Source organism: Carcharodon carcharias, chromosome 34 (genome assembly GCF_017639515.1).
Source record: "Carcharodon carcharias isolate sCarCar2 chromosome 34, sCarCar2.pri, whole genome shotgun sequence".
Taxonomy (NCBI): Eukaryota; Metazoa; Chordata; class Chondrichthyes; order Lamniformes; family Lamnidae; genus Carcharodon; species Carcharodon carcharias.
Window position 1 is genome coordinate 20307784 of NC_054500.1, and position 23174 is coordinate 20330957.

At 47.5% G+C, this 23174-nt stretch overlaps 1 protein-coding gene across 1 annotated transcript; it reads right to left on the reverse strand.

Moving 5' to 3' along the window:
• Window positions 1-3309: 3309 nt before the first annotated feature.
• Window positions 3310-14283, reverse strand: LOC121272667 (gap junction delta-2 protein-like). Its single transcript, XM_041179373.1, has 2 exons — window positions 14213-14283; window positions 3310-4162 (listed from the first exon to the last, which is right to left on the reverse strand). The coding sequence occupies exons 1-2, from the start codon at window positions 14281-14283 to the stop codon at window positions 3310-3312; spliced, it is 924 nt and encodes a 307-aa protein (XP_041035307.1).
• Between the last annotated feature and the right edge of the window lie 8891 nt (window positions 14284-23174).

Genomic DNA, 23174 nt, shown 5'->3' on the forward strand with positions numbered 1-23174 from the left:
TCACTGTAACCTTGCCTTTCTTACACACCTTTTCTATCTCCTGGTGTATCTTGTGCCCCACATCCTGACTACTGTTCGGAGGCCTGTACATAACTCCCATTATGGTTTTTTTACCTTTGCGGTTCCTCAACTCTACCCACACAGATTCTACATCATCTCACCCTATGTCATTTCTTACTATCGATTTAATTTCATTTCTTACTAACAAAGCAACCCCACCCCCTCTTCCAACCTGCCTATCTTTTCAATAGGATATATATCCTTGGGTATTTAGCTCCCAGTCGTGATCCCCTTGCAGCCATGTCTCCGTGATGCCCACCACATCATACCTGCCAATTTCAATCTGTGCCACAAGCTCATTTACCTTATTTTGTATACTGTGTGCATTCAGATACAACACCTTCGGTCCTGTATTTCCTGTCCCCTTTCTCATTGTCGTCCCTTTATCTGATATGCTTGAAGTTAGATTCCTAGCCCTTTCCAAACACTCTGTCCTATTTTGTGTTCTGGAGACTTTAATAGCCTCTCCTGGGCTCTCCTTTCCTTTCAGTTTTTTCATAATTTTCCATGAAGTTGAAGATATAGTATTGCAAATTATTAAGTGATTACGGTTAATACCACACATTAGCCACTCATTGTGACTTTGGGGTCCTTTTGGAGAAGACCAGAGGGAGCTAACCCTGGTTTGGGGTACTGTCAGTTCTCCGGCAGCTCATCCAGAAATCCTGGGCAGAGAGAGTGCTGCTGGCAGCCATGGAGGGCTTTACAGTTGAGCAGAGCTAGTTACAGCAGACGGATTTTGCTGGCATATGGGCAAGGAGTCAGGGAAAGCAAAACCTAAGTTACTAGAGAGGCACCTTTTGTGTAAGAGGATGTAATTGCAGTGTGAGAGGTTTACATAGGTTGTTTCATTATTATAGCTGACTTAGGAATCTATAATGGAAAAAAATTGACAGTGTGCAGAGAATCATAAGATTTTTAATATTTTATAGATATATTATGATATGAAATCAACACCTTGTGACACTGCTTTATTTGATACACAGAACACAATAAAACTGTGGCCTTATCACAATTTCAGAAAGATCTGAACATTTAAATGGATGTTAAGACATCTCCAAATCGAGGGCACCATGTGACAGGAGCTGGCATTGAACTGTTCCTTTCAGCAAACCTTCCTCCAGGCACCTGTCCAAACTCTCGACTTAAATCTCGTCAACCATTAATCTACAAACCACCAAAGGGCTCACAGGATTTGAAATGCAATTGGAAATCTTACATTTGCATGGAGAAAAGTGCTTGACAGCAACAGTGTACCTTTCTCTGCTGGTCTTAAACTGTCTCTCTCTCTGTCCCTCTCTGCCCCTTTCGCTAGGTCTCTTGCTCTCTGTCCATCTCTTGCCACATCCTTTGCCCTTTTTCCTCTTTTCCTCTCTCTTTCTCTGCCCCTCTCATCTTCCATCACTCAAGTCTCTCTCTGCCCCTCTCATGTACTCTTTCTTCGACTCAGAGGTGGTCCCGGAGGACTGGAGAATTGCAAATGTTACATCCTTGTTCAAATAAAGGTGTAAGACCCAGCAGCCACAGGCCAGTCAGTTTAACTTCGGTGGGGGAACGTCACGAAACAATAATTCAGGACAAAATTAATGGTCACATGGATAAATGCGGGTTAATTAAGGAAAGCCAGCATGGATTTATTAAGGGAAAATCATTGTTTAACTAACTTGCTGGAGTTTTTTGAAGAGGTAACAGAGAGGGTTGATGAGGGCAATGCTGTTGATGTGGTGTACATGGACTTTCAAAAGGCGTTTGAACCAGTGCCGCACAAGAGACTTGTGAGAAAAGTTATAGCTCATGGATTAAAAGGGACAATAGCAATATGGATATGGAGTTGACTGAGTGACAGGAAACAGCGTGCAGCGGTTAATGGGTGCTTTTCGTGCTGGAGGAAGGTTTACAGTGGAGTTCCCCAGGGTCAGTGTTGGGACACTTGCTTTTTCTGATATATATTAGTGTCCTAAACCTCGTTCTGCAGGGCATAATTCAAAGTTTGCGGATGATACACAACTTGGAAGCATTGTGAACTATGAGGATGATAGTGTAGAATTTAAAAGGGACAGACAATGTGGTGGAATGGGTGGACAGGTGGCAGATGAAGTTCAATGCAGAGAAATGTGAAGCAGTTCATTTTGGTAGGCAGAGAAAGAGAGAGAATTGTCGCAGAATCACAGAATTATTACAGCGTAGAAGGAGGCCACTTGGCCCATCATGTCTGTACCGGCCCTATAAATGAGCAATTCACCTTATGCCATTCTTTCGCCTTCTCCCCTTAACCCTGCATATTCTTCCTTTTCAGATAACAGTAATTCTGGAGAGACAATATTAAATAACTCTAAAGGGGGCGCAGGAGCAGAGAGACCTAGGTGCATACGTCCATACATCATTGAAGGTGGCAGGACAGGTTGAGAGATCAGTTAATAGAGCATACAGTATGCTGGGCTTTATTAATAGGGACATAGAGTACAAGAGCAAGGAGGTTATGTTGAATTAGCATAAGTCCCTAGTTCGTCCTCAGTCAGTGCATTGAATCCAGTTCTGGGCACCACACATTAGGAAAGATGTGAAGGCATTAGGGAGGGTGCAGAAAAGATTCACCAGAATGGTTTCAGGGATAGGACATTCAATTTGGAGATACATTGGAGAATTTGGGACTGTTTTCCTTAGAGAAAAAGGGGCTGAGAGGACATTTGATAGAGGTTTTCAAAATCATCAGAGGTCTGGGCAGAGTAGATAGGGAGAAACTGTTCCCACTCCTGAAAGGATCAAGAATGACAGGGCACAGATTTAAAGTAATTAGTAAAAGAAGCAATAATGATATGAGGAGAAACATTTTTATGCAGTGAGTGCTTAGGGCTTGGATTGCATTGCCTGAGACTGTGGTGGAGGCAGGTTCAACTGAAGCTTTCAAAAGGGAGTCAGACAGTTTTCTGAAAAGGAAGAAGGTGCAGGGTTATGGGGAGAAGGCAGGAGAATGGCACTAGATGAGTTGCTCATTCAGAGAGCCAGTGCAGACATGATGGGCTGAATGGCCTCCTTCTGTGCTTTAACAATTCTGTGATTCTCTCTCTTTCTCTCTCACTCGTTTTTCTCTGTCATTTTCTATCTCTCAGTCTCTCTCTGCCCCTTTCTCTCTCTCTTACATGCTGCAGTCGTAGACCAAGCGCAGATTTTTACCATTCGATATGGTATTCCCTCTGATGCATTTGGTCGGCTTTAGGTTTAAAGGGACCTCAAATGGAGTCCTGCCACTCAGACGTATGCAGACTCGCTAGATTGGGTCCTCCCCTGGGCACTGAAATATGGCGGGACCTTCTTCCTGATCTCGAACGTGGACTTCCTCTTGGCTTGTACTCCCCTGACCGCTGCCTTGATCTTCCTCCAGCCCAGGTGGTTGAGCTCAGCTAGGTTGAGAACCACGCAGACTCCACTGACGGCGAACATGAAAACCAGGAAGATTGTCTTTTCCGTTGGTCTGGACACGTAGCACTCCACCTCCTTGACGCAAGGATACCTGTCACACTCAAAAATCGCAGGAACATTGAACCCATAGAGAAAGTATTGTCCCATCAAGAAGCCAATCTCCAAGACATTCCTGAAGACCACTTGGATAATGTAAAATCTCGATATGCCCTCCTGATGTTTCATCTTCATGTTTTTGCTACTGATCCACGCGGAAAGGTTAGACATCTTCTTGCTCTCCACGTGGTCTGGTTCCGGTGCCTTTACAGTTCCCTCTGGGACTTGGCCCAGAATCCCATTGACGAAACTGCATCTCGGCTTCTTGTCCTCCTTCTGTTCCAGGGACATCCTGGTGAAATCCCGATCCAGAAGTGGGTAGAGCATGGAGAAACGCTTTTCCTTCTGTTTGGACAACTGGTGCACAGAGTACGTGATGAAGCAGAGGCTTGGAGTGCACACCAGGATGATCTGGAAGACCCAGTATCTGATGTGAGAGATGGGGAAAGCCCGATCGTAACAGGCCTGGTTACAGCCTGGCTGAAGAGTGTTGCACATGAACATGGCCTGCTCGTCTTCGTAGACTGTCTCCCCGACGATGGCAACGATTAAAATTCGGAAGATCACCACCACCGTGAGGAGGATTCTGAAAATAAGGCAAGAAGTTACTTCGGCAGATCTTACAAATATTGCTGAGAAAAGAGACATGCTGTCAAAGCTTGTCATCTTGCACTCATCAGGACAGATGTAAGAATGCCAAATTTTAAAGGCAGCAACAATTTATACTTCACAAGAAAAGGGTGCTGTGATTGGTTGGCAAGTTGACTCTGATTGGTGGAGGGGTTGCCATAGAAAATGCGCCAGGGAACTATTGTCTCCCCTTGCTTTTGTTTAATTCAGGTGCAATGCCTGGGCATGTTCCTTTTGCCTGCAGAGGACAGGTCCCTGTGTATGAATATATGTAGCTTCTAGCATGTGTAAGTGAGCCACACTGTGAGCCTGAATGATAATCTTAAAATGGTCATTAGCGTAATTCTGAGCACATTTGGGATTGTTCAGCAAGTGCTGTTCAATCTTGTAAAGCTTACAAGAGTGCATAAGCACATTAACCCTGCATGCCACAGGGTCACACGTCACAACACTTCTAAAGTATTTTATCGGTCATATTGCACTTTGCGACACTTTGAGGTCATGAAAGGTGCTATATAAATGCAAGCCTTTATAAAACCACACCCAGCCAAATCGCACATTTTATTATGAAAGTAGTTCAATAGCCATGTTATTTTCCAAGCATATAAACATATCATCATTTTTTAAAAAATTATTTCGTGGAATGTGGGTAGAATCAACAAAGCCAACATTTGCTGCTCAATCCCAAATGCTTGCTGAGGGCAGTTAAGATTCAACCACGTGGCTGTGGGTCTGGAGTCACATGTAGGCCAGACTGGGTAAGGAGGGCAGCTTTCCTTCCCCTAAAGGGACATTAGTAAACCAGGTGAGTTTTTATGACAATTGTCAATAGTTTCATGGTCACCATTACTGGGACTCAATGGGCTGAATGGCCTAATTTCTGCTCCTATGTCTTATGGACTAGTTTTCAATTCCAGATTTTATTAATTGAATTTTACTATGGTGGGATTTGAACCCATGCCCCACGTGATTAGCCTGGATCTCTGGATGATTATTCTAGTGACATTGCCACTATGCCACCAATGCCCTATATCAAGTGACATTACATAGGATCAGACAGTGCAGAACGAGATTATTTGGACAACTGTTCCTGTGCTAGCTCTTTGAAAATAATCTCCTGCTCTGACCCCATTGTCCTGAATGCTTTTCCTTTTCAAGTATTTATCCATTTGAAAGTGACTTTTTAGGCACTACATTCCAGATCACAACAACTCGTTGGGTAAAAATGTTTCTTCTCTCCTCCTCCGGCATTTTTGCCGATTATCTTAAATCCGTGTCCTCTCATTGCAGATTCCCTATTGCCAGTGGAAGCAATTGTTCATTAAAACCAAATCAGTTAGGAACTTGAGCTACCTTTAAGGAGAGCAATGGCTGACGATTTCTTGGGAGTTCTTTGCGCAGGGTTTTTCCAGATACAGGACTGTGCATGTGGTTCCATCTGATTAATGTTTGCAAATGAAGCATGTGCTTAATTATTGGGCACGTTAAAAGACTATGGTGAAAATACACTTATGTGACTCCTTCGACAGCACCTTCCAAACCCGCGACTTCCACCACCTAGAAGGACAAGGGCAGCAGGTACATGGGGACACCACCACCTGCAAGTTCCCCTCCAAGCCACACACCATCCTGACGTGGAACTATATCGGCCGTTCCTTCACTGTCGCTGTGTCAAAATCCTGGAATGCCCTCCCTAACAGCACTGTGTGGGTGTACATACACCACATGGACTGCAGCGGTTCAAGAAGGCGGCTCACCCACCACCTTCTCAAGGGGCAATTAGGGATGGGCAGCATATGCTGGTCTAGCCAGTGACGCTCACACCGTACTAATAAATAACAACAAAAAAAAACGAGAGTAAGGACAGGGTCAAACTCAGCTGCGGTAATCTGCATCATGATTAAATAACATGCTGACAATTATATATGAAGAATGAGGACAGTGTAGAGAATGTCTGATGCCCCAGGCATCAGCACCTTCTGGTTAGGAACAGAAGGGAGGGTGGTAGGGAAAATGAACACAGTTAAGTAACATCTTGGAAATCAATCAACCAGAAAACTGGCTCCTGTGCTTTAATTTTAAATCACTGACCCACAAGTCTTTCTTCAGTCCATTTCATTCACCTCACAGAATGTACAGCTCTGACTGTTTGATTTCACACAGTCCCAATAATGCTCTTTGGCTTACTTCTGTCAACAGAAGTTGCCCTAACCTTTGACTATGACCAGCATGTGTCCTCACATGTTCCATTATAATAATTACATGGGTATTAGCCCTTGCTCAGTGGGTATCGCCTGAGTCGGAAGGCTGAGGGCCCAAGACCCACTCCAGAGACTTGAGTGTTAATAAAATTTGAACCGGTTGGTGAAGTCAAAAGCAAGACACAGAGCTTGTCTTTACCGAGAGAGTTTATTGACTTTGTTCAGCCTCATAGCTCTCCTCATACCCAGTGTCCCAGCTTTCCCCTATTTATACATGCTCAAAGTACTTAATTAAACAAAGTCCTTCACCCATGTATCCTAACAATATAATTAAAGTAACATTAACATTGAGCATCACAGTTGAGACTGACACTTCCCAGTACAGTATTGAGGGATTGCTGCACTTTCCAAAGTGCCAGCTGTCAGATGAGACATTAAACCGAGGTTCTGTCTTCCTTCTCCAGTGGACATAAAAGTTCCCATGGCATTATTTTGAAGAAGACCAGGGGGGTTCTCCCTGGTGTCCTGGCCAATATTTATCCCTCAACCAACATCACTAAAAGCAGATACTCTGATCAATTTCACATTGCTGTTTGAGGGGGCTGGCTGTGCGCAAATTGGCTGCCATGGGATCTTTTACATCTACCTGAGAGGGCAGGCAGAGCCTCAGTATGACATCTCACCTGAACAAGAGGAACTCTGACAGTGTGGTACTCCCTAAGAATGTCAGCCTTCAGCTTGTGCTCAAACCTCTAGAGCAGGACTTGAACCCGGTTGCTAGGGTCCTACCAACTGAGCCATGGCTGGCGCACAGAATTGACAGAAATGAGTCACAGCCACTCTCCCTTCTGTCTCATCGTCCTCCACCATTCCTCCTCATTATTTTAAAGGAAGCATCAACAAGGTATAAACAATAGCAGACAGTAATCAGTAATCTTCTGTTATTTATATTTTCATGGGATGTGGGCATCACTGGCATTTGTTGCCCATCCCTAATTGCCCTTGTGCTGAGTGTCTTGCTAGGCTATTTCAGAGGGCAGTTAAGAGTCAACCACATTGCTGTGGGACTGGGGTTACATGTAGGCCAGACCAGGTAAAAATGGCAGACTTCCTTCCTTAGTGAACCGGATGGTTTTTTACAAGAATCAATGGTAGTTTCATGGTCACCATTACTGAGACTAGCTTTCAATTCCAGACTTATTCATTGAATTTAAATTTCTCCAGTATACCCTCAGAGCATTAGCTTGGGCCTCTGGGTTACTACTCCAGTCACATTACTAATATGCCACCATCTCCCCTCGATTCTAATTCCTGAATTGTATTCACCATTTTGGTGTGTAAACATCGATTTAATGAAATAATTGGAACCCAATTTGATTTAATATTTAGGTGAAGATTATTAAGCCCCCTAAATTACCACCTGTAAATTCATCAGATGGGTGTGGATCAAAGGACAAGCTCACATACACTCACTGTCACACACACACACCCTCTCTCACTCACACACAGACTCACTCACACTCACTGTCACACACACACACCCTCTCTCACTCACACACCCAGACTCACTCACACTCACTGTCACACACACACACCCTCTCTCACTCACCCACAGACTCACTCACACTCACTGTCACACACACACACCCTCTCTCACTCACACACCCAGACTCACTCACACTCACTGTCACACACACACACCCTCTCTCACTCACACACCCAGACTCACTCACACTCACTGTCACACACACACACCCTCTCTCACTCACACACACAGACTCACTCACACTCACTGTCACACACACACCCCCTCTCTCACTCACACACACAGACTCACTCACACTCACTGTCACACACAGCCTCCCTCTCTCACTCACACACTGAGACTCACATACCCTCACTGTCACACACACACCCCCCTCTCACTCACACACCCAGACTCACTCACACTCACTGTCACACACACACCCCCTCTCTCACTCATACACACAGACTCACTCACACACTGTCACACACACACCCCCTCTCTCACTCACACACCCAGACTCACTCACACTCACTGTCACACACACACCCTCTCTCACTCACACACCCAGACTCACTCACACTCACTGTCACACACACACACCCTCTCTCACTCACACACCCAGACTCATTCACACTCACTGTCACACACACACACCCTCTCTCACTCACACACCCAGACTCACTCACACTCACTGTCACACACACACACCCTCTCTCACTCACACATCCAGACTCACTCACACTCACTGTCACACACACACACCCTCTCTCACTCACACACCCAGACTCACTCACACTCACTGTCACACACACCCCCTCTCTCACTCACACACACAGACTCACTCACACTCACTGTCACACACACACTCCCTCTCTCACTCACACACACAGACTCACTCACACTCACTGTCACACACACACACCCTCTCTCACTCATACACACAGACTCACTCACACACTGTCACACACACACCCCTCTCTCACTCACACATCCAGACTCACTCACACTCACTGTCACACACACACCCCCTCTCTCACTCACACACCCAGACTCACTCACACTCACTGTCACACACACACCCCCTCTCTCACTCACACACCCAGACCCACTCACACTCACTGTCACACACACCCCCTCTCTCACTCACACACCCAGACTCACTCACACTCACTGTCACACACACACACACCCCTCTCACTCACACACCCATACTCACTCACACTCACTGTCACACACACACCCCCTCTCTCACTCACACACCCAGACCCACTCACACTCACTGTCACACACACACCCTCTCTCACTCACACACCCAGACTCTCACACACTCCTTCTCACTCACACACACAGACTCACTCACACTCACTGTCACACACACACCCCTTCTCTCACTCACACACCCAGACTCACTCACACTCACTGTCACACACACCCCCTCTCTCACTCACACACACAGACTCACTCACACTCACTGTCACACACACACACCCCCTCTCACTCACACACCCATACTCACTCACACTCACTGTCACACACACACACCCTCTCTCACTCACATCCAGACTCACTCACACTCACTGTCACACACACCACCTCTCTCACTCACACACTCAGACTCACTCACACTCACTGTCACACACACACCCCCTCTCTCACTCACACACCTAGACCCACTCACACTCACTGTCACACACACCCCCTCTCTCACTCACACACCCAGACTCTCACACACTCCCTCTCACTCACACACACAGACTCACTCACACTCACTGTCACACACACACCCCCTCTCTCACTCACACACCCAGACTCACTCACACTCACTGTCACACACACCCCCTCTCTCACTCACACACCCAGACTCACTCACACTCACTGTCACACACACACACCCTCTCTCACTCACATCCAGACTCACTCACACTCACTGTCACACACACCACCTCTCTCACTCACACACCCAGACTCACTCACACTCACTGTCACACACACACCCCCTCTCTCACTCACACACCTAGACCCACTCACACTCACTGTCACACACACCCCCTCTCTCACTCACACACCCAGACTCTCACACACTCCCTCTCACTCACACACACAGACTCACTCACACTCACTGTCACACACACACCCCCTCTCTCACTCACACACCCAGACTCACTCACACTCACTGTCACACACACCCCCTCTCTCACTCACACACCCAGACTCACTCACACTCACTGTCACACATACCCCCTCTCTCACTCACACACCCAGACTCACTCACACTCACTGTCACACACATACCCCCTCTCTCACTCACACATCCAGACCAAATCACACTCATTGTCACACACACCCCTTCTCTCACTCACACACCCAGACTCACTCACACTCATTGTCACACACACACTCCCTCTCACTCACACACCCAGACTCACTCACACTCACTGTCACACACATACCCCCTCTCTCACTCACACATCCAGACTAAATCACAGTCATTGTCACACACACCCCTTCTCTCACTCACACACCCAGACTCACTCACACTCATTGTCACACACACACTCCCTCTCACTCACACACACAGACTCACTCACACTCACTGTCACACACACACACCCTCTCTCACTCACACACACAGACTCACTCACACTCACTGTCACACACACACCCCCTCTCTCACTCACACACACAGACTCACTCACACTCACTGTCACACACAGCCTCCCTCTCTCACTCACACACTGAGACTCACATACCCTCACTGTCACACACACACCCCCCTCTCACTCACACACCCAGACTCACTCACACTCACTGTCACACACACACCCCCTCTCTCACTCATACACACAGACTCACTCACACACTGTCACACACACACCCCCTCTCTCACTCACACACCCAGACTCACTCACACTCACTGTCACACACACACCCTCTCTCACTCACACACCCAGACTCACTCACACTCACTGTCACACACACACACCCTCTCTCACTCACACACCCAGACTCAATCACACTCACTGTCACACACACACACCCTCTCTCACTCACACACCCAGACTCACTCACACTCACTGTCACACACACACACCCTCTCTCACTCACATCCAGACTCACTCACACTCACTGTCACACACACCACCTCTCTCACTCACACACCCAGACTCACTCACACTCACTGTCACACACACCCCCTCTCTCACTCACACACACAGACTCACTCACACTCACTGTCACACACACACTCCCTCTCTCACTCACACACACAGACTCACTCACACTCACTGTCACACACACACCCCCTCTCTCACTCATACACACAGACTCACTCACACACTGTCATACACACACCCCTCTCTCACTCACACATCCAGACTCACTCACACTCACTGTCACACACACACCCCCTCTCTCACTCACACACCCAGACTCACTCACACTCACTGTCACACACACACCCCCTCTCTCACTCACACACCCAGACCCACTCACACTCACTGTCACACACACCCCCTCTCTCACTCACACACCCAGACTCACTCACACTCACTGTCACACACACACACACCCCTCTCACTCACACACCCATACTCACTCACACTCACTGTAACACACACACCCCCTCTCTCACTCACACACCCAGACCCACTCACACTCACTGTCACACACACACCCTCTCTCACTCACACACCCAGACTCTCACACACTCCTTCTCACTCACACACACAGACTCACTCACACTCACTGTCACACACACACCCCTTCTCTCACTCACACACCCAGACTCACTCACACTCACTGTCACACACACCCCCTCTCTCACTCACACACCCAGACTCACTCACACTCACTGTCACACACACACACCCCCTCTCACTCACACACCCATACTCACTCACACTCACTGTCACACACACACACCCTCTCTCACTCACATCCAGACTCACTCACACTCACTGTCACGCACACCACCTCTCTCACTCACACACTCAGACTCACTCACACTCACTGTCACACACACACCCCCTCTCTCACTCACACACCTAGACCCACTCACACTCACTGTCACACACACCCCCTCTCTCACTCACACACCCAGACTCTCACACACTCCCTCTCACTCACACACACAGACTCACTCACACTCACTGTCACACACACACCCCCTCTCTCACTCACACACACAGACTCACTCACACTCACTGTCACACACACACCCCCTCTCTCACTCACACACCCAGACCAAATCACACTCACTGTCACACACACCCCCTCTCTCACTCACACACCCAGACTCTCACACACTCCCTCTCACTCACACACACAGACTCACTCACACTCACTGTCACACACACACCCCCTCTCTCACTCACACACCCAGACTCACTCACACTCACTGTCACACACACCCCCTCTCTCACTCACACACCCAGACTCACTCACACTCACTGTCACACACACACACCCTCTCTCACTCACATCCAGACTCACTCACACTCACTGTCACACACACCACCTCTCTCACTCACACACCCAGACTCACTCACACTCACTGTCACACACACACCCCCTCTCTCACTCACACACCTAGACCCACTCACACTCACTGTCACACACACCCCCTCTCTCACTCACACACCCAGACTCTCACACACTCCCTCTCACTCACACACACAGACTCACTCACACTCACTGTCACACACACACCCCCTCTCTCACTCACACACCCAGACTCACTCACACTCACTGTCACACACACCCCCTCTCTCACTCACACACCCAGACTCACTCACACTCACTGTCACACATACCCCCTCTCTCACTCACACACCCAGACTCACTCACACTCACTGTCACACACATACCCCCTCTCTCACTCACACATCCAGACCAAATCACACTCATTGTCACACACACCCCTTCTCTCACTCACACACCCAGACTCACTCACACTCATTGTCACACACACACTCCCTCTCACTCACACACCCAGACTCACTCACACTCACTGTCACACACATACCCCCTCTCTCACTCACACATCCAGACTAAATCACAGTCATTGTCACACACACCCCTTCTCTCACTCACACTCATTGTCACACACACACTCCCTCTCACTCACACACACACAGACTCACTCACACTCACTGTCACACACACACACCCTCTCTCACTCGCACCCAGACTCACTCACACTCACTGTCACACACACACACCCCCCTCTCACTCACACACCCATACTCACTCACACTCACTGTCACACACACACCCTCTCTCACTCACATCCAGACTCACTCACACTCACTGTCACACACACACACCCTCTCTCACTCACACACACAGAATCACTCACACTCACTGTCACTCACACCCCCTCTCTCACTCACACACCCAGACTCACTCACACTCACTGTCACACACACACACCCTCTCTCACTCACACACCCAGACTCACTCACACTCACTGTCACACACACACACCCCCTCTCTCACTCACACACCCAGACTCACTCACATCACTTTCACTCTCTCATGTAGCGGTAATGTCCCAGGACTAGAACTCCAGAGGCCCAGGCTAATTCACTGGGGACATGGGTTCAAATCCCACCACAGCAGCTGGTAGAATTTAAATTCAATTAATAAATCTGGAATATAAAGTTAGTCTCAGGTGATGGTGACCATGAAACTATCATATGAGGACTCGAAACGTCAACTTTGTTCTTCTCCGCCGATGCTGCCAGACCTGCTGAGTTTTTCCAGGTAATTCTGTTTTTGTTATGAAACTATCATCAATTGTGGTAAAAACCCATCTGGTTCACTAATCCTCTTTGGGGAAGGAAATCTGCCATCCTTACCCGGTCTGACCTACATGTGACTCCAGGCCCACAGCAATGGGGTTGACTCTTAATTGTCCTCTGTAATAACCTAGCAAGACACTCAGTCCAAGGGCAATTAGGGATGGGCAACAAATGCTGGCCTTGCCAGCGACACCCGCATTTCATTGAACAAATAAAAAAGGAAAAGCACACAGACAATTTTTGCAAAAGTTGCTAAATTCTCCGTATAATCAAAAAAAACCTCACATTTCAATAGATGCAAGGGAACCCAGGAGAGAATTTAAGGCTTTTAAAAAATTTAAATGCATGAATAAATCTTAACAGATACCGGAAGACTGCAGCTAGGGTCTTCCCAGCAGATTGGCTGCCGCGTTTACCCAACAGGTGAACAGGTACATCCACCCTCCCCACCCCCCCACCACCCCCAAAAATCTCACCTTCCAATCATAGTGGAGTGTTGCTGGACTGCAGTCTCCAGGAGCCTCTCCAAGATTGTCCACTCCCCCATGGCTGGGTGAACACCTAAAGGCACAGGTCAAGAAGAAGGGATGATTAAGGAGTTGTCAGACCACCAACTCCACCCCACCCCACCCTTTCCTGATCTCTTGTTTCCAAGACCCTGAAGGATGGGTGGGTGGGGGGTTCAGTGAGAGGGTTATCAGGAAGCGACCATCTCTCCTGTTGAGCTGTGTTCTGTCCACTCGCCCACCAAAGCCATTGGGTTCCACGTCCTGAACAGAGTAACTTCAATCCGATTCAGAATCATTCCCTCGCAAAAGGGAATTTTAATTCCCTGATTTTTAAAAAAAATTATTATTAATAATGATAATAATAATAACAGTAACCTTTGCCTAAATGGATTCCAATCGCCAGCATCCGATGACTCAGAGAAGCTTGATCACAACCAACCATTTAAATGTCCTGGTTTTTTGCGCTGGGAGTTTTCACGAGAGGGGGGTTTCGCTAGACTGTCTTGCTGAATAAAACTACACTGAATAAAAGGCTGGCGTCCTCACCCTCCTTGCAAAGCCCCCAAAGGTTTGATTTTCTAACCTTAATTAACTGTGATGGCTTCTCTCCCCCTGACTTTTTGAAGCCACCGTTGTCATCTGTATACAGAAACCGGGCTTGCATTTGTCTAGCGCCTTTCACGGCTTCGGTTGGGTGGGGGGGGGGTGTTTTGACGTCCCGTGAAGGGTGCTGGGCCGCTGGGAAGGAGGCGGCCAGTCGGAGCACAGCAAGATCCCAGGCGCAGGCCGTCGGAGGAGGCCATTCGGCCCACCCGTGTCCAGGCTGGCCCCGGCTTCCCCTAAGGAGCAATTCGCGTGCTGCTCTCTTCCACACAGCCCTGCCTTTTCAGACATTTGCACGGGATGTATTTTTTTTTTAAAAAGCCGCATCGCACAAGGAGGCCACTCCGCCCATCCTGTCTGTGCCAGCCCAAAAACAAGCCACCCCACCCCAGCTCAATCCCAATTTTGCAGCTCTTGGTCCTTGGCCCAGGAGGTTACGGGACTTCAGGTGCATATCCAGACACCTTCTTAAATGTTATGAGGGTTTCTGTCTCTACCACCTCTTCAGGTACTGAGTTCCAGACCCCCCACCACCCTCTGGGTGAAAATATTTTTTCCTCATCTCCTCTCTAATCCTTTGAACAATCACTGTAATTCATGCCCTCCAGTCACTGACCTCTCTGCTAAGGGAAATAGGCCCTTCCCATCCACTCTATGCAGGCCCCTCACAATCTTGCGCATCTCCATCAAATCTCCCCTCAGCCTCCTCTGTTCCAGGGAGAACAACCCCAGCCTATCCAATCTCTCTTCACAGCTGCAATTTTCCAGTCCTGGTAACATCCTCATAAATCTCCTCAGCGCCCTCAGTAATGCAACTACCGCCTTCCTGTAATGAGGAGACCAGAAATACACACGAGTACTCAAGTTGTGGCCTAACTAGTGTTTTGTATAGCTCCACCTCCCTGCTCTTATATTCTATGCCTCAGCTAATAAAGGAAAGGATTCCATATTCTTTCTTAGATGCCTTATTGGCCTGTCCTGCTACCTTCAGGGATCTGCGGACATTCACTCCAAAGACCCTCACTTCCTCTACAGCTCTCAGTCTCCTCCCATTTATTGTGCAATCCTTTGTCTTGTTTGACCTCCCCAAATGCATCACCTCACACCTAACCAGGTTGAATTCCATTTGCCACTTTTCTGCCCACCTGACCAATCCATTGATATCTTCCTGAGGACTACAACAGTCAACCACAGAACCAATCTCCAAACTTCTTCACCATGCCTCCTACATTTCAGTCCAAATCATTAATATATACCCAGGTGCCAGGACAATAGAGAGAGCTCCCCCACTGTTCTTCAGAACAGAATCTTTTATGTCCACCTGAGAGGGCAAACAGCTCAGTTTGGAGTCTCATCTAAAGGACGGCACCTCCGACAGTGCAGCACTCCCTCAGTGCTGTGACTGGGAGGTTTTTTTTAAATTCATTAATGGGATGTGGGTGTCACTGGCTGGGCCAGCATTTATTGAGCATCCCTAGTTGCCCTTGAGAAGGTGGTGGTGAGCTGCCTTCTTGAACCGCTGCAGTCCATGTGGTGTAGGTACACCCACAGTGCTGTTAGGGAGGGAGTCCCAGGATTTTGACCCAGTGACAGTGAAGGATCGGCGATATATTTTCAAGTCAGGATGGTGAGTGACTTGGAGGGGAACTTCCAGGTGGTGGTGTTCCCATGTGTCTGCTGCCCTTGTCCTTCTAGATGGTAGTGGTCGTGGGTTTGGAAGGTGCTGTTGAAGGAACCTTGGTAAATTCCTGCAGTGCATCTTGTAGATGGTACACACACTGCTGCTACTGTGCATTAGTGATGGTGGGAGTGAATGTTTGTGGATGCCAGTGTGGTGCCAATCAAGCAGGGCTGCTTTGTCCTGGATGGTATCGAGCTTCTTGAATGTTATGGGACCTGCACTCATCCAGGCAAGTGGAGAGTATCCCATCACACTCCTGACTTGCACCTTGTAGATGGTGGACAGGCTTTGGGGAGTCAGGAGGTGAGTTATTCATCACATGATTCCCAGCCTCTGACCTGCTCTTGTAGCCACAGTATTTATACGGCTAGTCCAGTTCAGTTTCTGGTCAATGACAACCCCCAGGATGTTGATAGTGGGGGATTCAGTGATGTTAATGCCATTGAGCTTCAAGGGACGATGTTTAGATCCTCGCTTGTTGGATTGGCAGCTTAGCTTTTGTGCTCAAGTCTCTGGAGTGGCACTTGAACTCACCACCTTCTGACTGTCATGAAAATATAATAATTTTCACAATATTATTGTGATTTATTGTAAAGATAGGTTAATAGTGGGGTTTGCATTAGTTCCTCTGTGTGAGGTTGTGTGTGTGTGTGGGGGGGTTTGTGGTTTAATTGAATTAGAGACAGCTGGTCTGGAGCTTTTGAGTTATCAAAAGAGGTGCTAGGTATGAAATGCTAAATACGTAAACACGGCTGAAGTTTTAGAATGTGAGGTATGAAGATCATTTGCATTTTTAGATAAACCAGAGTTGTGAATTTCAAAGAGATGGTATGATGTTACACCTAGCCACCAGAGGCTAAGCCAAACCGTGTGTTTATTTTTCCCAAACATTACTGATAATATGAGTATTATGGAAGATTTATATTATGGAAAAGGTAAAGTTGCAAAGACATATTGGGGTAATGGAATTTACATTAAAAGGGAGATACCTGTATAAAGATGAGATAATGTGTAAGGGGAAGGCATTCTAAGATCTAACAAGTGTGAAAAGTCTCCAGCCTCTATGCATCAAGTTGCTGTCTACAGGAACTGAAGCTAAGAAAACTCACTATGAATATCACAATCCAGGGTATTGGGTGATTTGCCTGGGTCTGTTGAAGTTTGTTTTTACTGTTGCCTTAATGGAGGTATAACTGGGAGTCAGATTAATTAGGGAAGTTAGGAGTTATTATAGTAGTTATTTGTAGACCTATGTATGTGCTTGAAATCTTTTCTTCTATTAATAAATGTTTAATTTAGTTTGGTAAAAAAAAACCCTCTAAGTCTTAGTGGTCTTATTACTACTGAATTCAAGGCATGCATCTCAAAATAAAAATACAAATTGCAAAAACAGTCATGGCAGTTGTTTCAAGTTTCCCTCTGGGACTTGAGCAGCTCAGCATTTACCATCTGCTGTGCCATAACGCCAACTCAGAGGTGAGAGCGCTATCCGCTGGTGTGAAGCTGGAGGAGTTGGAAGAAGGTGGAGCCCGAGGGCAAAACCATCCACGCGGCGACTGACAAGGGCCGCTCAAGCCGAGCCCCGCAACGCTGCGGGTACGTTTTTAAAGAAGGGTTTGATTGCCCTTCTGCCTGCTGAAGGCCTTGCCCTGAGCATTGAAGAGTTGGATGCTGCCCTCGGCAAAGCTGGGGTGGGGGGCGGGGACGGGGGCGGGGGCGGGGGGGGTGGAGGGGGGGGGGGTGGTTGGTGTTGGATGGGGAATTCTCCCGCCGGTTGGAGAAGCAACTACACAATGTTGCGTCACATTGAATCTGGAACGCTCAGTGGCAAGACAATGCCGTAAGTGAACCGAGCCTGGCAGTGCCCACGACCACCACTGCAGCTGGCAGCTAAAACTCCTTCCCACCCTGACTAAGGGCATCAGGGCACAATTACAACAACATCTCGTTCGTGATTAACCTGGATCCAGGAATGAGGGGAGCTGCCTCCTTGCATCGAGTCAAATTCGTAAGGAAAGGGAGGGGGGGAGGCTTGGAACAATTGGAACCGTATTCCATTCAGGCAGAGTTGGCCGCCTGCTGCTAAACTGCGGCCTCGCTTCTCCCCGCAAGCCACCCGTGCGCTACCGACTCAAGAGCAAAATACCGCCAAACGCTGCCCGAAATGAAAGCAGGAATTGCAGCCAGATCCAAGCACAGCAAGATCCCACAAACTGCCACCTGATGATGGCCTGTTTTCAGGTGCTGCTTCGGTGGAGGCGGAGGTGGGGGGGTGGGGTGGTTGCGGGGGGGCTAAATGTCAGCCAGGACCACCGGGGTGACCCCCCCCCCCCCCCCCCACCCCCCCACCCCCACCCCCGGCTCTTCTTTGAAACAGAGGCATGGCATCCGAAAGACGGCACCTCCAACAGTGCAGCACTCCCTCAGTACTTCACTGAAGTGTCCACTTGGTGGGGGGGGGGGTGGTCTGTGACCTGGAGTGGAGTTTGAATCCACAGTTTTCTGACTTTTTGGGACAGATGTACAGTTGTGTTTGTGCCACCACAGTTACCTACAACGGAACCTGAACAAAGCTTCAGGTAGGAGCGAGTTGCTATAATACCTTTAAATGCCCTACGTTGGCGCTACCTTGTTGGGATCCCCCTCTCTCTCCTTCCAATTGTCTCTTAAAGCAGGGATGGGGAACCTATGCAGCCAGCCATTGCATTAAAACGGCAGGTGAGTTGAATATTTCTGTATTCTCTCTAAAAATTAAGCTGATTTTTACGTGTGTGTGTGAGTGTGTGTGGCCCGTGACTGATTTTGTCTAGACGTGAATGGCCCGTGATAAGAAGGTTCCCCACCTCTGTCTTAAAGGGGCAGAGGCTGAGAGCTGCTGAGGCTCCCTGAAGATCTGACTCTGAAAGCCCATTTATTGGCTTCAGAGCCGTGTAAGAAGGAAACTGGAGGGCGAATGCTCTTCCTCCTCTGCACAAGGAGACAAAAAAAATCGTAACTCCCAACATGAATGGGCGTTGAGTGCAAGCAGAACTGGAGTTCGTTGTGATGCACCCCACAGTCAAATAGCCAGCTAACACTCACTGTTTGGGCTCAGGCCTGACATGCGGCCATTCAAAATGAGACACCAAAGAGCATCCTGAGCTCATGAAAGTGAGGTTGGAGGAGGGGACAGAGTAGGACATACCAATGCTGTACCTCAATTTAGAAGCAGGTGCTCTTGCGAATGCTCTGAGTTCACATGCCAGATATCTGAAGAGAATGTCCTTACATAAAGATCACCGAATCCTGAAGTTAGCACCTATATTAGAATAGTGGATTCAGCCTGGACCAGCTGGTTAAGCGGGATATGGAGCTAACAGGTTAATCCACCAATATTAGAGGTTTTTAAAATCCTTTATGTGATGTGGGCTTTGCTGGCTGGACCAGCATTTATTGCCCATCCCTAATTGCCCCTTGAGAAGGTGGTGGTGAGCTGCCTTCTTGAACCGCTGCAGTCCATGTGGTGTAGGTACACCCACAGTGCTGTTAGGGAGGGAGTCCCAGGATTTTGGCCCAGCGACAGTGAAGGAACGGCCGATATATTTCCAAGTCAGGATGGTGAGTGGCTTGGAGGGGAACTTGCAGGTGGTGGTGTTCCCATGTGTCTGCTGCCCTTGTTCTTCTAGATGGTAGAGGTTGTATGTTTGGAAGGTGCTGCCTAAGGAGTCTTGGTGAGTTTCTGGAGTGCACCTTGTAGATGGTACACACACTGCTGCTATTGTGTGTCGGTGGTGGAGGGAGTGAATGTTTATGGATGTGGTGCCAATCAAGCGGGGCTGCTTTGTCCTGGATGGTGTTGAGCTTCTTGAGTGATATGGGAGCTGCACTCATCCAGGCAATTGGAGAGTATTCCATCACACTCTTGACTTGTGCCTTGTAGATGGTGGACAGGCTTTGGGGCGTCAGGAAGTTACTCCCCCTTCAACCAGGATTCTCTGCTGGGAGGTTGGGATCGTGTCAGTTACACTGTAACCTTCGGACGATGAGACCAGCTCAGCCTGTGTGCAGTTGCAATTTTATACCAGCAGGGGGAATACATGGCTCACTTTAAGCAGCCAAGCCAGTCCAGAATATTTCCAACTTCTGCTTTTCTGAACACTCACTTAAAACAAGACTTGCATTGATATAGTGCTTTTCAGGACCTCACAGTGTGCTAACGTGCTATGTAGCCAATTAAATACTTTTTGAAGTGTAGTCACTGCTGTAATGTAGGAAAGATGGCAGCCAATTTGCGCATATTAAGCTCCCACAAGCAGCAATGTGATAATCTTTTTCCATGATGTTAGTTAAGGGTTAATATTGACCAGAATATTGGGGTGAACTCCCTGCTCTTCTTCAATCGTGGCTGTGGAATCATTTACATCCACCAGAGAGGGGTCTTGGTTTCACATCTCATCCAAAAAATGGCATCTCTGACAATGCAGAACTCCTTCAGTGGAGCGTCAGTTTAGATTTGTGTTCAAGCAGAATTGAACAGAAACAGTTAATGAGAGAAATTTTATGAAATATCAATTAATTTTCTTTTGTGGTGCTGGTTGATAGAGAAATTGTAAGCTGGGACAAACCCCTCAACTGTGAATAGGTCCTTTCCCATCTATCTAGACAAGCAAGAAGTCAGTTTCACATCCCATTTAAAAGCAGCATGCCTGACAGTGCAGCACTCCCTCTGCACTGCACCGAATTGTCAGCCTAGATTATGTACTCAAATCCTGGAGTGGGGCTTAACCCCCATCCTTCCCCCTCAGAGACAAAGGCCTCTGCCAGTCTAGTGGGTGCTAATTTCCTGCCTTCAAGAGAGAGAATGTAACCAGTTCTGGGCCATCAAGTAGAAGGTCAGTGGATTAACAGGTAACCCTCGGTCCCTGTAATCGCCTAGACAGCTTTTGACCCCCTCGGGGGGCTGGTGGAGACAGCGAGCTGAGAGAAATTTTCCAGAGTAATGTTTTCCCACTTATTGGCCCTGGGTTTTTCTGTCCAAGGTGATTACATGCCTGTGGTAGGGGACAGGGTTAGGAAGTATTTATTCACAATGCTGCAGCCAGCATGGGGTGAGGGGCAGACTTGGTAGGGCAGCTGATCTTTCCCTGTATGTCAATGATGCTTGATCAGATTTGAGCTTCCCTCACAGTCCCAGAGAGCCTTACCTTTATATAAGACTTTTCATGACCATCAGGGATCTCAAAGCACTTACAAACAATGAAGCTCGCGGTTGAAAAGCCAAAAGCAAAATGTCTACTATTAGATGTGATTCCCACGATTGGGCAGCACTTGCTGAACAATCCTGAGTGCGCTAATAGCTACACTAACAACCAATTTAAGATAATCAGTCAAGCTTGTAACATGGCTCATTTACGCTTGTTAGAGGCAACATACATTCACACGCAGGGACTGCAAACAAAAGGAATATGTTCAAGCCTTGTGCCTCTTTTGAGTTACCCTGGAGCTCGGGGACCTGTAATTCCCTGTTGCTTTCTCCATGACAATGCCTCGGTCAATCAGCGTTGACTCGCCAACCAGTCAGCACTCTTTTCTCCTGTAATCTAAACTGTGGTGATGGTTTGAAATTTGGCATTCTTGCATTTGTCCTGATGAGTGCAAGACGGAAAACTTTGACACCATGTCTGTCTTTCCAGCAGTACTCAAGTTCCGTACTTCCGAGTGAATACTTTTGAAGTGTAGCCATTGTTGTGATGTAGGGAATGCAGGGGCCAATTTGCACATGGCAAGCTTCAGCAAGCAGCAACGTCACAATGATCAGATTGTCTCCCTGTAGTGACGGATTAAGGAATAAATATTGTCCAAGACACTGGGGAGAGCTGCCCTGCTCTTCTATGAAATAGCCAACCCTGGGATCTTTCATGGCTGCCCGAAAGAGCAGATAGGACCCCAGTTTAATGTCTCATCTGAGTCCCTCAGTACTGCACTGGAGTGTCAGCCTTGATTTTTGTCATCAAGCCCTGGAGGGGAGCTTGAACCTGAACCTGAAACCTTGTGATTCAGAGACGGGACTGCCAACGACCGAGCCACACCTGGTGTACAGCATGTATTCACTTATTCCAAATATAAACTACTCAAGCACCTCAATTACACTCCAGCTGGCAACTTTGGTGGAACCCTGAGTGACACAGCCAGCAAATTAATCATGCTCAGGGAAGACCACAGATCAGCTTCGCAGCCTGTGCTTGAGTCATTGTTCGCGAAAGATGAAACCAATTTCACTTTACATATTTCCTCACCGAGCTGGGGAATGTAGGAAAAACCAGCACTTATGCCTGTAAAAGGGGTGTGAGAACCCCTAGTGGAGTCTCATGTGGGTTTGAAGCCGTACTCTGGATGCAACAGGAATGAGCGGCAATACCAAGTAATGCAAATATTGAATAATGATAATAATAAGTAATATAAATATATAATAAATATCATTATAATAATAACGATATAACAATTATAATTGATAATATAGAAAGAGAAACAAGTAAAAAGAAAGAAATATAAATTTATTGAAAGGAGAAAGCACTTTATATATATCAGAAGAAAAAATGACAGATTTTTTTTAAAGTGTAAACAATAACCCAAACTTCATCTGTTCCATGACAGGACGCTAAATTG